General features: G+C 42.7%; 1 protein-coding gene across 4 annotated transcripts in view; it reads left to right on the top strand.

The window, feature by feature from the left end:
• SPNS2 (sphingolipid transporter 2) overlaps window positions 1-14,622 on the top strand; it is a 141,266-nt gene that overhangs the window by 30,952 nt on the left and 95,692 nt on the right. For all 4 annotated transcript variants that reach the window (XM_040613699.1, XM_040613680.1, XM_040613673.1 and 1 more), the window contains exon 2: window positions 7,105-7,170. In XM_040613699.1, the coding sequence (XP_040469633.1) occupies window positions 7,105-7,170 (66 nt within the window). The remainder of the gene's footprint in view (window positions 1-7,104; window positions 7,171-14,622) is intronic.

The raw sequence follows: 14,622 nt of genomic DNA, 5'->3' as shown, positions 1-14,622 counted from the left end.
TGTGAGGGCTCTGAACTCTCACACTTAACCACTCTGGGGTGTTGTTAGCAGATTTTTAAGCAGCTGTGAATGACTGCAGTGCTTGCCACCAGGAGCCTGGCTCATTCTGATTTTCGGCTTGAACTGCTGTGCTGTGTTTCTCTCTTTACAGTGCTCTGCTTTATTTCTCAGGGAAACCCCTTTCTAAACATGCCACTGTGGGTGCTGGCAGTTTCTTTTCAATGCTTTCTAGGTCACAAGTTTCTTGCATGCCAGTGTGAGCAGCTCTTAGGAAACCCTTGTTTTGATTTGTCTGGCTGCTGGTTTTGTTTCGCTGCTTTTTAATCATGCAACACTATTTCAAAACCAAAGACTATTTCACCAATGCAACATCATGTCATGCAACAGTGGAAATTAGTTTTGCAGAAGGAAAGTCAGTGTTTATGTCAGAAGGAAACTCCTGTCAAAGTTTTCAAGAAAGACATCATCGTTCATTTATCAATATTTAAAGAGCAGGCCTGCTTCTTTTTTGTATGTAAGAAGGGAATGCTTTCATGGCAATCCAAAGAAGGTGGTACTGTGGTTTAGTTCTACACTTAGTGATGCTAGCAGTGGGAATTAATCTTGAGGTACAAATATCAGCAGGACTACCATGGTGGTTTTCTGCAGCTGAGCATTTAAATAGGGTCCAAATTGTGAAGCTGGTGTTTAGTAGCTAGTGGGTGGTGGAGCTGAAGCCAGTTCGTTTGAAGCTTAGGGATCTGTGTGTGAACTGCAGTCACACCTTGGGGTTGCAGTGAAGATATAATCAGAGAGACCTCAAAATAAACTTCTCTCCACCTAATCTTTTCACATGTCTCTGAACAGGCAGGTGTGTACACCACTCCTATGCCTCTTTAATGTGTTAGCTGAAGCAGGTCGAATATGGCTGCAGGCATGAGGAAGAGCCTGACGGTAGGAAGGTGGCTTGTGCCTTTAATGGCTAGAAGGCCAGGGCTTGGCTGTCCCTGCTTAGGTGCTTCCACCTGAGGGAGCTGCTCCTGGAAGAACCAGGGAGCACACAGCCTGTGAAGGAAAATGCCTTCCTAAGGAGGAGGGGTAGTTAGCAACAGGTAATGGAGGAGAAAGAGTTGTCAGTAGAGTCTGCTCTGGCTCTTTGGGAGGCAAGAGAGTGCAAGTCTGGGTTCTCCATCACCTCCTTTGAGGCTTCCCCAAAGACAGGTGCAAGCCCAGGGCTGCAGTGGGGCAGGAGAGAGGGTGCAGGGGACACCCAGGATTGCTATCAGTGCCCAGCCTGCACTGTGTGGAAAGTTGTGTACTCATGCCTTTGAAGCACTGTCATTTTTCCCTATTAAAAAATACCTTTAAAAATTCATGTGCTTTTTGAGTAAGTAGTTGTGTTGGCCAATGGTACTGCAGCACCCATGCAATGTTTAAAGAATGTGCATTGGCATTACTGATGTAAGGCTCGGTGAGCTGAAACTGTGGCTTTGATTCTGTAGCTTTGCACTCTGTGTACAGGCTAACTGTATATTTTGCACCTGCCTTGGAAGCAGTTTGCATTCAAATCATGATGTTTTGTTTTGGTGACTGGAAAATGGGCCTTTCCCAGGGAAGTTCTAATGTGCTTTTGCTTTGAAATTGTGATTTCATTGTGGCTTAGCTTATGAACGCTGTTTCTTACCATGGCAACTCTTTATTCATATATACAGGTAGTAATAGTTAGGTGAAAAGCCTGTGTTTCATTTAAATATAAAGGATAACCAAGAATCCCACGCACTAGATCTGCGGTGGAGTAGTTCTGTAAATGATGGTTAACACAAGAAACGTCTGTACTAAGATGACCTTCTGTTCAGAGCATCTTTTAACCCCATATCAGATGACCTTCCAATCCTGCAACTTTTTTTTTTTTGTTGTAGCTCTGGTAGGGAACACAAAGCCTATCTAGGCAAGCAGCTTGCCTCATGGCATGATCTGTACTACCTACCTCCCTGTTTGAAGCCTGAACTGTGCACTTCCAGGAAGATCTGCCTTTCCTAAAGCATTTCCCCTAAATTAGAGATAACGTAGGCCATTAAATGTGGACCTGCATTCCAAAAGCCCCAGAAGTCAGGTCTTTTATATTCACTGTTTGTGAAATGGCCATTAAAAATGACAACAGCACTCAGGATCCTGCACTAGATCCTAGAAGCCCTCTGACCCTGGGAGTGGATGAGGTCAGCCTCATTCCTCTTCCCCATTTATGTGACATTCCCTCCCTATCAAACACTCCACACCCAAAGACCTTTTGTCCTTCAAATTGCTCTTAAAAGTCCTCTTCATGCCCAGTGCCCACAAAAATCCAGTAACTGCCTTGGTGTCTTTGTCAGGTACTTAAGACACTAGCAGGCAGGCCTAGTAAAGTAACCTAGATAGGGCTGAAGCAGTCATTCCTCTGCCTCGGTTTCCCAGTAAGTCCTGTCTCTGTGCCCATCTTGATCAGCGCTCCTGGCTGGGTGCTGCCAGTGTTTCATCTCATTGAATTCCAAGCTCTACATCAGCATTAACCGTGTCTGGTTCAGCTGGTAAAATACTTTGGAAGGTTGGCACCATGTTTCCGGCATGTTCGTTCAGTCCTGAAAATGCCGAATGCGCTTAAGAAATAATAGGTGATAGCACTAAGGTGTGCCATGTAATCATAGTGACATCCCAAACGGCCATCAGCCCTGCGGAGAGGCTGTCTGGGGAAGAGTGGTGCCTGTTAGCTGCTCATGGCTATTTTGAGATCCTCCTGGGACACAGGTATGAACTTTAATCCAAGAAAGGCCTTGTCAGCCGCATGTTGAGCGGCTTCCCTTTCTTGGATTGCATCAGGTGTTGTGAGACACCTGGGAGCACATCTCTGCAAGCAACGTGATCATTGTCTGCAGCCTGGCTCCAGCTATCTCTGCCTTCCCATCATCAAGAAGCAGAAGGGAAAGTCAAAAGCTCTATCATTTTCCTGTATTCTCCCCTGGTCTATCATTGCTTAATTGTATCCCTAAATCTTATTGAAGTTTGGGGTGAGTCATTGCCATGGTGAGGTGGAAACAGAGCTGAGCAAATTTAAGAGAGGACGAGTGTCTTCCCAGGTGAGCATGCTGAGCAGGAAAACTCCCACAGCAGAGAGAAACTCCTCTCACTTCATAGTATGGTGTGTTGCATCATCTGCTTGCTGCTGCCTCTAATTTAATGCTCTAAATCCCATATCAAAACACCTGTAGTCCAAAGAGAATATAAAATAAACTTGGAGTAGGAAATCCATGCCAATTAGACATGCAGATCTCTCTTAATCATCTGAGACCTTCTTCCAAGCTCACACAGGACTTATAATTGTGGTTCTATGTTGTCCTGTTGCAGTGACTGTCCACAGAACCCACTTGCCTCTCCACCACCAGAGTAAAGTAGGCTTAATCCAAGGTGGCTGCATGTCAGTGTCCTAGATGTTTTTTGTTTGTGGCTACAGTAGTTCAAGCTTGTAAAACACATTATGATCTCTTGGGGGAAAAAAAGCAATGTAAAGCCATTGTCACTGGTATAATGAACTGGAAGACCTCCTCTGCTTTAGTGTGCAGGCACCATTATAATCCTTTGCACTTGCTGTTCTGGTTTCTGATGCAAATCCAAAAAAATCATCTTTCTGAGGCTATGTTTTCCGTCACCCCTGCTCCCCATAATGTTTGGTGGTTTCATGTGCCTCTGGCATAGCAGGGGATATGTTGCTGTAGGCAGGGCAGGCACCTTCCAGGGTGGTGGTGGTAGCTCTGGACATGCATTGGTGTTCCATCATAGGATTAGGAGCATAAAATCACAGAGTAGCTGAGACTGGAAGGGAGCTGTGGAGATAATCTAGTCTAACCTCCCCTGCTCAAAGGATCTGCCTTCCGAGACACTTTTAATAACGCAGAGCTACAGCTCTTCATCTCCCTTTTCCCATCACTGAATCAGCCCCTTTGGTATCCTGTGGCAGGACAGTAAATTGTGCCACTTTGCGTCTTGCACGGGTGAAGTTCTGTTGTTGGCTTGCTCTTGAGCCTTGTGAACCTGCGAGTTTAGAAGGTGTGAGTCCTGCTTGGTGATTACCTCAGCAGAGGTTTCCACCAGGAAACCAATGTCAAGGTAGTCTGTATGCACCAGCTTCAGAATACATTTTTTCATCAGCTGCCATCCTAATTAGAGCATCTGCTGGGAGCAGTACAGTTGCAGCGTCCCTGGTTTAGTATTCTACTACTTTGTTTTTCTGTGCAGCCTTTAGGTAATATACTTGTTCACAGAGTTTAATTATTAAAATGAAAATCTATCGTGTTATCGGTTGGACTTGATGATCTCAAAGGTCTTTTCTAGTCGAAATTATTTCTATGTTTCTATGTCCGTGGGAGTTGAAGCCCCATTCTGAAAGGAAGATGGGTGCAAATCTTAGTCCTTTGTTACTGAAATAAAAGAAGCTGCAAGCTGATGGGCTGGACTGGAGCATGGCATCCACCAGAAAGCCGTTCGCCTGTGGATCGGGAGGTGAATGGGCATTTGACCACCCAGTGATATACCTGCTTGGGTTAAGTCTTGTATTGAATATGTCTGTAAAAGGAAGGAGAGCTTGGATCCCGCTGACTTGGCTTCTCCAGCTGGAGGGCTTGGGGCTCAGCTGCAGGGAGTTAGTAGGATAATTCAGTTCTGTGTAGCACAACTGAGTGTGATGGATGACAGGAGAGCATAAGAAAACATTGTATTTGGTGTCTTCTCCATTCTTGCACGTTCTTCTTAAGAATGTTGGTGGGTTTATCTTCTGTAACATTGGGATTATAGTAGCCACAAGCTGTTTTAACTTGCTGAGCTTCACCTGATGTGGGAAGTTTTGGGCCAAGCAATAATGGAGCACAAATTGAAGGTGTTCAGATCTAGTTAAGCTAAGTAAGGAGGCTGGGTTGCAAGAGAACCATTTTTTTGTGGAAGGGTGAGATGCCAAGGGGAGTATGTAAGTCATCTATGCCACAGAGGGTTTTGCTAGGCAAATGCAGAATTTATTTTTGTTCATCAGATATTGCCTGGATAATGATATCTCACTTATTAATGGAGCAAATGAAGGAAGGACAGCCACAAAACGCCAGGGCACTTTGAAAATGGAGGTAAATCTGCCATCCAAGAGGAAGCTAAGAAGTTCCTGTTGGAATTACAGTAGCCAGCAATGCTCCAAAGGAAGAGAAAGGCCAGGGGAACACTGTGTTAGGCTGGATATAATCAGTCACTCAATACTTCAGAAAATTGTAGAATCACAGAATAATCAAGGTTGGAAGTGACCTCTGGAGATCATCTAACCCAAGACCTCTGCTAAAAGCAGGGTCAGCTAGAGCAGGTTACTCAGGACCGTGTCCTGTTGGGTTTTGAATATCTCCAGCAATGGGGAATCTACAACCTTTATGGACAAACTGTTCTGGTGTTTGGCCACCTTCACAGTAAAAAGGGTTTTTCTTGTATTTAAATGGAATTTCATGGATGCCTCTCTTCACTGGGCAGCAGTGTGAAGAGCCTAGCTTTGTCTTCTTTATCCCCTCTCCTATCAGGTATTGGTACACATTGATAAGTTTTACACCCTTCTCCACCCTTAGCCTTCTTTGCTCGGGGCTAAACAGTCTGATAGAGAGGGTATGGAAGTGGGGATCGTTGTAGGAGGTTGAACTGATGTTACTGGGCAGATATTGGTAGTCTAAAGCCAACTTGAATGCTGCCTGAGGAAATGGTGATGTACAACTAATATGGAATAGGACAAATGAACTTTCCTGCTTTTTCCTTCCTTCTCTGTATCTTTTTTTCCTTTAGTACCTTTAATTTATGTCTCTTTTCTTGGCATTGTTGCAGATGTCTTCTGGGAATAGTTATCTCTGTGTCTTTTGTCTCTCTGTGTTTGCCATTTAGTGTGATCCTGGCAGTCCCAAAGCTAAGATATTTATGGTGAATGGGTTCAGGTTGGTGCTTAGTTGTTTCCCGTGACCTGCAGTGATGAGCAGAATCACTCTGGATAAAGCCTTCAGATCAAATTTGATCGGAAGGTGAACTTTTATAGATGTTCAGTATAGTTGGAGAATGGTGTTTCTTGTTTTTTAAAAAAGAAACTTGCATTTCCTCAGTTTTGGGGAAGGCAGCAGCCTAAATAAGGAAGTCCCAGAAATTAAGAGAGCAACTGTCTCTGTTCCAGACCCAAGAAGTCGGAGTGTGGTTTGTTTTTGTTTAGACCATAGACAAATGATCAGGCCTCTATATCTGTATCTCACACAACTGGACCGTCTACAGCTTGGCATATTTGTGTCCAAGATGAGTTATAAAAGCTCTTTTGCGGGTTTTCTCTGTTGGCTAGTTGCTTACAGAAGCATGCCTATTCATATTACATGTATTTATGTTTGATACCCAAGTGCTAAGTCTAGCTGAATGTGTAAATACTGCAAAACCTGTTAATTTTGCTTATGCCAGTTAGTATATTGGGGGTTCAGGGAAGAGAGAAGGTTGGGTTTTGTTCTGCTTTTAGTTGCTTTAAAGCTAAGCATTTGGTCAGTTACCCACTTTTATTAACTATTTTAAATTTATTTCCTGCATTCATTTTGGAAATGACACGCGCACACACACACACACACACACGAGCTAGTTAAACATGGAAACTTCTATCATTGCTCCTATCAATGTGTCATATCTCCTCCCAGCAAAGATTTGTTAAAACTTGTCTTGGATTTGTCTGTCTTGTCAAACCATTTGAAGCACCAAAGGTGCAGAATCAGTTTTCCTGTATTTCTGTAAAATAATAGAAGTAAGGGGTCTGGATTCTGCAGAAAACAAAAAGAAACCTTATTTAAGTAGAAAGCAAAGACCAGTTTTTCATGCGCGAGGACTTCATTCTGAAGCTCTTTGCATGATGTTCTATCTACCTACCTCTGCTTTTTTTGCAGCAGCCCAAAATTATTGAGTGTGCATGTATAGAAAAGAAGCTAATGTGCAAACTTGAGAAGTGGTGTTTCTAAACTACTGGAATTTGAAACGTTGTTGATGCTTCACTGAAGGTTTGAGTTGTATGCTTTTCAAAGGCTGAAGGCACTGAGTTTCTTCTCTCTGTTTTCCTTGTAGGTGTGTTACTAGACATCCAGCAGCACTTTGGAGTCAAAGACAGTGGGGCTGGCTTATTACAGACAGGTAAGAATATTTGTTTTCTCACTGCTTTCTGTACCCTTCCTCTTCTCAGAAAGGTGCTTTCAGATTTTTTCAGTTAGGGCCCTTGGGCACATTGGCTGTGAAATATACTCTTACCAAGAAGATGAGTGGACATGATGGGTTTTTAGGTTTTGATTTGCCAGTGGGCGGGAGGTCAGGGCTCAGAATTACTTGAGTGCAGAACGGGCCAAAAGCAAGTAAACCTAATGATATTGCTTATGACAATTAAATTTAAATAGGAGGTGGCTAGTTCCCCTAGATAAGAGAAGTCATGATAAACCAACAGTGGGGTCCTGTTCTTCTCACTTCTCTTGATTCTCTGTAGGTTGGTAATAAGTGTGATGTATGATGCCCTTCATGTACTTCACAGAGAATCTGCTGAATGTACAATAATTGGGAGTACAGTGTGGCATGAAAATGTAAAACTCATCAGGACAAGTACCTGAGGATGGCAAGTACAAGGAAGGCTAACAATCATTGCATTCATGGTAACTCATGGATTAACAATATCCCTATGATTTTGGTGCTGTTAGCTCCAGGCATTTATCTCCATGTGTTTAAGGAAGGATTATTGCAATTGTGATGTCCTTTTAACGTAACAAACATTTAAATGTTGCAGATGTCTGCAGACAGAGCTGCGCAACCCCGGGACAAACCCAGCTTTTCTGGCCTCTTGCCCTGAGGTGGTTTAGGGGAGTGCTTTTGTCAATGGGCTGGATTTGATGACATTGAGGAACAGTCTTATGTAGTTATCACAGAACATTTGATCTTTATGGAGAGTTGAAAGGACCAGCCAGAGAGCAAATGCAGTATTTTAAGGAGAGAAACAGTCTGGTTTGGAAACTTCCTACAGAATTGTTAGTTGGAGTCATAGATTTCTGGTGCTGTAGCTGTCTTGTCACTCATCTGTCTGAGGGAACCACACTGGAACAACTATATCTCTGAAAAAATTAGAATTCAATTAGGATTAGAAATAGTGTGCCAGAAAGATATTTTTTTTTCCATCCTGTTTTTCTTATGCTGTCACAGTGGATACCAAATGCCTGTCAGGAGCTTGTCCGTGGAACTATAGCGAACAATAAAGTGTATAAAATCATTCAGTCTTAAAGATCACAGTAGAGGTGAGAATATTCTGGAGCTCTGTCATTTGCCCTTTGATTTCAAACTGTGTGAGGCACTGCAGTATCTCCTCCTTTTTATTTTCTGCAACCCACGGCACAACAGGGTCTTCATCTGTGGTTACAGCTTCTTGATAATGTTGCAATGCAGACAATTAATAACAGTTTGTATTATGGCTTTAAAAATTATCTCCTTCTGGGATGGCAGAGTTCAGAGTTCAGCTAAGTTGATGTGTGCAGCACACAACCAGAACAGAAGGCCTCAGCTTTACAAATGTTACTGGTTATAAGTAGCATCAATCAGTTATGCCCAAAGTGGCACTGGTTGTCTGTCAGGCTCTTTTCTGCAGCAATTATTTGTATTTATTTATTGTACTCAGAGGAACAGGTCCTTAATGTATCATTAGATGCAAAATGTCTTCAAGAAAATATTCTGGTGGAAAACGACACTTGCCAAAGTATATGTATTTAATCTTCATTCCCCTCAGTGGATTAAATCCTTCTGCAGATGATTTACTGACAGCAAGTAAGAGCTAAGCTCTAACACAGCATTTCATTTGTTAATTGCAAGAAGTGTTATTTATTTCTCTAGCAAACACACAAGGCATCTGAAAACATCACTGAGATACTGCAAGATTGCTGCTGACAGTTTTGTAACTGCTAACTGTTGCTTTAAGAAAAGCCACATTTTCTCTTGGTTTTTTTTGCTGATCTGGAAACTGAGGGCTCGACTTTAGTCTTGCAATATAGATGATAATGTATTAATCACAGTGCTATCACAGGGAAAGAGTGCTTACAAAATAAAAACATTTCATGTAAGTAAGGTTAGGGGCACATAACTGAAAACTTATTAAATATATTACTTCAGCTTAATAAGTTTCTGTGTTGGCAGCTGGCCCATGACCATGTAGTGCTAACCCTGGCAAAATAAAAAAGATGCTGCCTTAAACCACCATAAACACTACTGTTAATCTTTTGTCTGTTTTCTATGTCTGACCTCTCTAGATGTGCAAATAGGGCAAAATGGGTGCAGAGTGTAAAAGCGTTTGACCAAGGTTGCAGAGGAAGCCTATAGTGGAGCTGGGACCAGGACCGACATCTCCCAGACCTCTGCCTTAACCTTGAACAGTTCCTTTGCCAGCAAAGACAGAAATATCATTTTCTTCCCAAGAGATGGTCCTGCTAACTGATTGACTGATGTGAGTCGAAGGACTGCTCATCCTGAGTATGTCCTCTGAATAAAGAGTGGATTAGTCCTCAGGTTGTTAATCCTGCATCTAAATGAGTCCTAAATTAATTTACAATGTTAATGAGGGGGAGTGAAATGTAGTACTCACTGGCAGTTCATATCACTCATCAAACAGACTTTAAAAATAATTTAAAAAATCCTTTTAACTGAGAAACAAGGCTGCACGCAGTTTTAGGAAGCAGTGGTACTGAAAACGCAAACAGGGAGTGGAAAAGAAATCCACCAAAGGCAATGTATGACCCTGCATTCATACCATAACCCATTCTTTGCAGGCACAGCCAGTCTCATAGCTCTCGCTCCAAACGTTCAAAAGCCAATTCATACACTCTCAGCTTCTACTGGTGTCTGGAAAGCAAAGGTGACGGGTTTCTTAGGAATTGCAAAGAGAGAATTCGAATTTTTGTCTTCTTTTATATTAATCCCAAGATAGAAGCTGCTTTTTGCCTAAGAGATACAATGAAAACTGGTTAGAGGGGAACTGTGTACTCTCTGTACAGAAAAATCACATTCCAGCCTTATCCATAATGGAAAGGAGCAGAACATGGTAGTCTCTGCAGCAAGGATCTTGTGACAGCAAAGGACATGCTGACAGATGGATCACGATTGCTGCTTGCTCAGGAGCATTGTGCAGTAACAGGCATATAACTATGTTGATTCCAGAGCCTCAGTTATCATTGATGATGCTGTAATTCTGTGCTGATCTTCCTTTTTAAAGCACTACCTACACAGTTATTTATATATTAGTTAAGTTCACTTAGCTATCCTACAGGTCTGCATCCAGGCTTTCTTGTGCTTTTCGTTCCTTACTGGTTGCTTTTCCCAACTGGAGAAAGGATTATCCTGGTTGGTCTCAAAAGGTGATGGAGCATCTCCTTGCCTCCTTGAGCTGTACAGCTGTAGTAAGTCAATACACTTACACACTTACAAGCCAAACCATGCAAAAAGTCTTTCCCATGTGTGGAGTTAGGTAGGAGCAGCAAACAACTACAGGCTTCAAAAACCACAAAGACAACTGGATTTGTCAAACTACTTCTAGACCACAGGACTCGTGCCCCAGTGCTGTACTCTGGTTTTCACTTGATTTTTCCCCTTCCTTCTTAAATTTTGATGCTTTATTGCTGTCTGCTTTCCTTGCCCTTGGATTTATTTCACTTTTGTGTCTCTTGCCAGCGTCTATTTAGCACACCAAAGTTCTAATAATAATAGTGTCTGGCGCTCAATATTGTTTGTCTTCTGTAGATCTCAGGACGTTTTACATAGGGAGGGATAATGAGACTTGCCCTTTTCTACAGATGGGGAAACCAAGGTAACCAGATGGGAGAAATGACCTGCCCAAAGTCACACAGCAGGTCTGAGGCAGAGCCAGAATGAGAACTGCGGTCGAGTTCCTGAACACGCAGCATTCAACTAAGTTAATGCTTAGACCCAGAAATTTGGTCCTTCTTAACAGGCACCTTAATCTTCTAGCCTCGGCAGCTGAAGCTCAGGGGAAGGCATGTAAAACGGTGGGGACTTCTGCAAGCAGGAACTGTGTGGCATCAAATGGAGGATATGGCAAGGATCCCGTTGAAATGCAGAGGGAAAGAGTGTCTGTCTTCAAAAGGTGCACAGGGATGTTGTTAGAGGAAACCCTGGTAACCAAAAGTTTATACTGTAAGGTCAGAATCAAGGAAGTGTAAGGAAGTGAGAGCTCTGGAAGGACTCATTAAAGGTGGATAATCATAGGTAACTACAGCTCATGTGGAAGGAGGTGGGCATTCTCCCAAATGTCTTTCAGCCCCTGTTTCCCAGGAAGCCTAGTAATGCCAGGGACTTTTCTGAAGTCTTGTGGGCTCATTTTTCCTGTAAGGGTCAATTCCAGCTAAAACCTCTGTTCATTTGAAGAGTGAAAGCTTTACCTATCTGAGTTCCCCAACTCTTGAGCCAACCTAGTGTAACCTTGCACTAGATTGCAACCTTGCGAGTATGTTTAGCAGCTCTGGTGTTGTCTCTGCTGTGGCTGTACCAACTGGGCTATAAGCCCGTGCAGTGACTACGGGACTTGAAATGGTGGAGTGCGATGATGGGATAAATCGGACTTGCTAAACTGAAGATTTGGCTTTCAGCTCCCTTTGACTCCCATTGTCTTGTCATTGGTTTATGATGACAGCCTATACTGCTGTAACATTTTTTATTTATTCCACATAGACACTACCTCCTCTGGATGCTGACTTTGAATATGTGTATCTTACATAAGCTGCAGATGCCACATGTTTCTTTTCTACCATCTGCTTCTACCTGAATACTGTCTTGCTCCTCATCTGTGCTATGCATAACTGAATCAAATCTTCATCATTTACTTCCTACTGCACCTACTTAACTGTTTTTCTTGCTAGAACAGAAGAACTCATATTCTGGAAACTTCCCTGGTTTTTATTCAAAATCCATGGGCTTTCATTTTAAGTGTATGACTTCTTACACCAGAGCACCTCTCAAGGCCCTGGTATTTCAGGTGTGCAATTCAGAAGACAAGACAGAACGCTTTGTGGTTGCTCTCGATTTACAACTGCAAATGGTCTGGACTACCATGTCCTACCCAGAGCAGGTCACACCACTGTCGTCTTCCCTTCCCCCAGCCATTTCTACATCCATGTTACTTCTCTGGCAGTCTGGGGCTCTGAATGGTGGGACGAGGTGGAGCTCTCTTTCTGCCAGAAGGAAATCCTCTAAGTTGTACCAACAATTAGCAAAACCTTTTTCTCCATTTCCCCCTCCATACTTGATTTTGTATAATTTTTTTCTGAATTTCTCCAGCCTTCTGTATTGTGCCACTGATCTAGGGATTAACCAGTTTGTATAGGACAGCTCTAGTTTAAGCAATGAAGTTCAAGAAGCGGGGCTCCGTGTTCAATGTGCCTCGATTAATGTGTGACAAGGGTAGGTTTTTACTTATCAAGGTAGAGTTGAGATAGTCCAGAGCCTGATTATTTCCTGCATAAGTCCTTTACAATTTCTGACAGTCCTTTTTTCCTGTGTGCTAGAATGCTATCTGATGTGCTAAGAAGTCATGGCAGTCAGAGGGGCTGATTCATGAAAGCAGTTAAGCCTATTTGGAAATCCCTCTGCAACCAAGAATGAAAGTATTTTCTCAAATCAGCGAGCAGGTTATAGGAAAATGTGTTTGTGCCCTAGCCCAATCCCCCATGCACCAAGGACCAAACTATAAAAATGCTGTTTGCAGTGTACACCCTCAATGGGCAGCCCTAGAATGCAAAGTAAAAAGTCTTTGGTGGGGGAGAAGGGGCAGGGAAGGGGAGGGGAAGGTGTCCTTGCCCTCCTGCTGATGGGACATAAGTGCTTGAGGCAACGTTGCACTTTGTCTTTTTATTGTACGTGTCAGCAAGTGAGCGCAGGCTACTAGAACAGGGAAGCTCTATAGATTGGCTTGTCTTCATTAATGTCTTGATTTTATGGTACTGCATGGCCACTAACACAACATAACAATTCATTTTCCCATCCTGTCTTCCTGCGTTGCAGAAGGAAGGTTTGTCCTGTTGGCCTTTCAGACAGGGCAGGTACTAGGGCTGGTTGTTGCAAGAGAAACTTGTACTTTTGCTGCCTGTGGCATGTCTGTTCTGTAAGTAGATATTGGCCCATTTTCCCTTAGGCTGTAGTTCAAGCATCTCTTGCCAAGGTTGCGTTCACTTCTCTAATTTATTATAATAACGAGGGGAAAGGTTTCCCACAGATTTTGGAGAAGTAGTTATCATTTCACCCCAAGTCCTAACAGTTTTTAACGTAGCTTGTCCATCTCCCTCTATACGTGTTCCCCAAACCTCAGAATTTCATTCAAGCTCTTTAGAGTGGAAGCCAGGATTTTTGTTAGTATTGTGTAATTCTTTTAAACAACAACTTCCTCTTAATGCCAGCTATGCAATCTCATGTAGCAGGCATCTGCCCTCTATTGTGTGTTTCATGCACAAATAGTTCAGAAGGGCTAGTCTTGCTGGTTTTGCTTTTTTCATTAACACCATATTTGGCATTCTGAAAGAGGGAGATGAATGCTTGAATGGCATTACCAGATATTTTAATGCTGTTACAAGACATCTGAAGGCTACCAGTTGCTGGAAAAGAGGTATGTACTTATATTCAATACCTCATGAGTAGTAGCTCACTTTTTTTCCTCCCTCTCTGCAGTGCCTCTAAAGGTTTTTGGTAGCAAGTGGAAAACCTGCTTAGCTTTAATTCCTGCTTTGCACTGAGCCTGTAAGTTTAGTTTTCGAGTGTGGTGACCAGAGGAGTGTTTGTGTATGGTCTAAATCAGAAGAAGCCCTGTATTTCTTCTCTGTAACCTGATTTAGATCTGTGCATACAGTTGCTGCTGATACCTGTTGGACTCAGTTTAAAGGTGTTAGCCCAAAGGGGAAGGTATTTTGCCTTGACTTTAAGGGAAGTTGGATCAGGGTCTTCTATGAACTGAGAGTGAGAAAACAGTGCTAACTTTTATAGTACATTTTGTATATTTAAACGCTTCATCCCAGGGGACCCATAAGTGTTCTGCCTTAAAAGATTTATTTTAAGATTGTTTTGGTTTTGTCTTGCCTCCCACACCTGAGGAACTCTCATTTTCTTAGAGCACAAACCTACAGTTCTTCAGAGCAACATACCGTATTGTGAAAAATGTAAGCAGCTCTACTCATACAGGGATTTGAGATCAGGTGATGAAGAGGTCAGGCTTGCTCTGTGCCCACTGGGAGATTTCCAAGTTAACATAGTACAGTTGGAAGCATTGCTGTTGGAAAAAGGGCTTGATTTGAGAGAGAAAGATATCATTTGGGTAAACCAAATATTGTCTTGACAGATTCTGAAGGAGCTCTGGAGTGCTGAAGGTACTGTCTTGCAATGAAGCAAAGACCACTGGCATTAGCTGTTGTAATACAGCAGGCATCTCGTAGCCTCAGGAAGTGCCAGGGTGTTCTCATAGTAATGGGAGTGTTGGGGTCCTTGACCAGTCCATGTGATCATTTTACTTCTGTAATGTCTTGTCTTGAGATCCAGGTGGCTTTTCCTCCAAACCAGTGCTTCTCA

Source organism: Falco naumanni, chromosome 1, assembly GCF_017639655.2.
Source record: "Falco naumanni isolate bFalNau1 chromosome 1, bFalNau1.pat, whole genome shotgun sequence".
Taxonomy (NCBI): Eukaryota; Metazoa; Chordata; class Aves; order Falconiformes; family Falconidae; genus Falco; species Falco naumanni.
The sequence above is the reverse complement of the archived record's forward strand: the minus strand, read 5'-3'. Positions and strand labels throughout refer to the sequence as shown.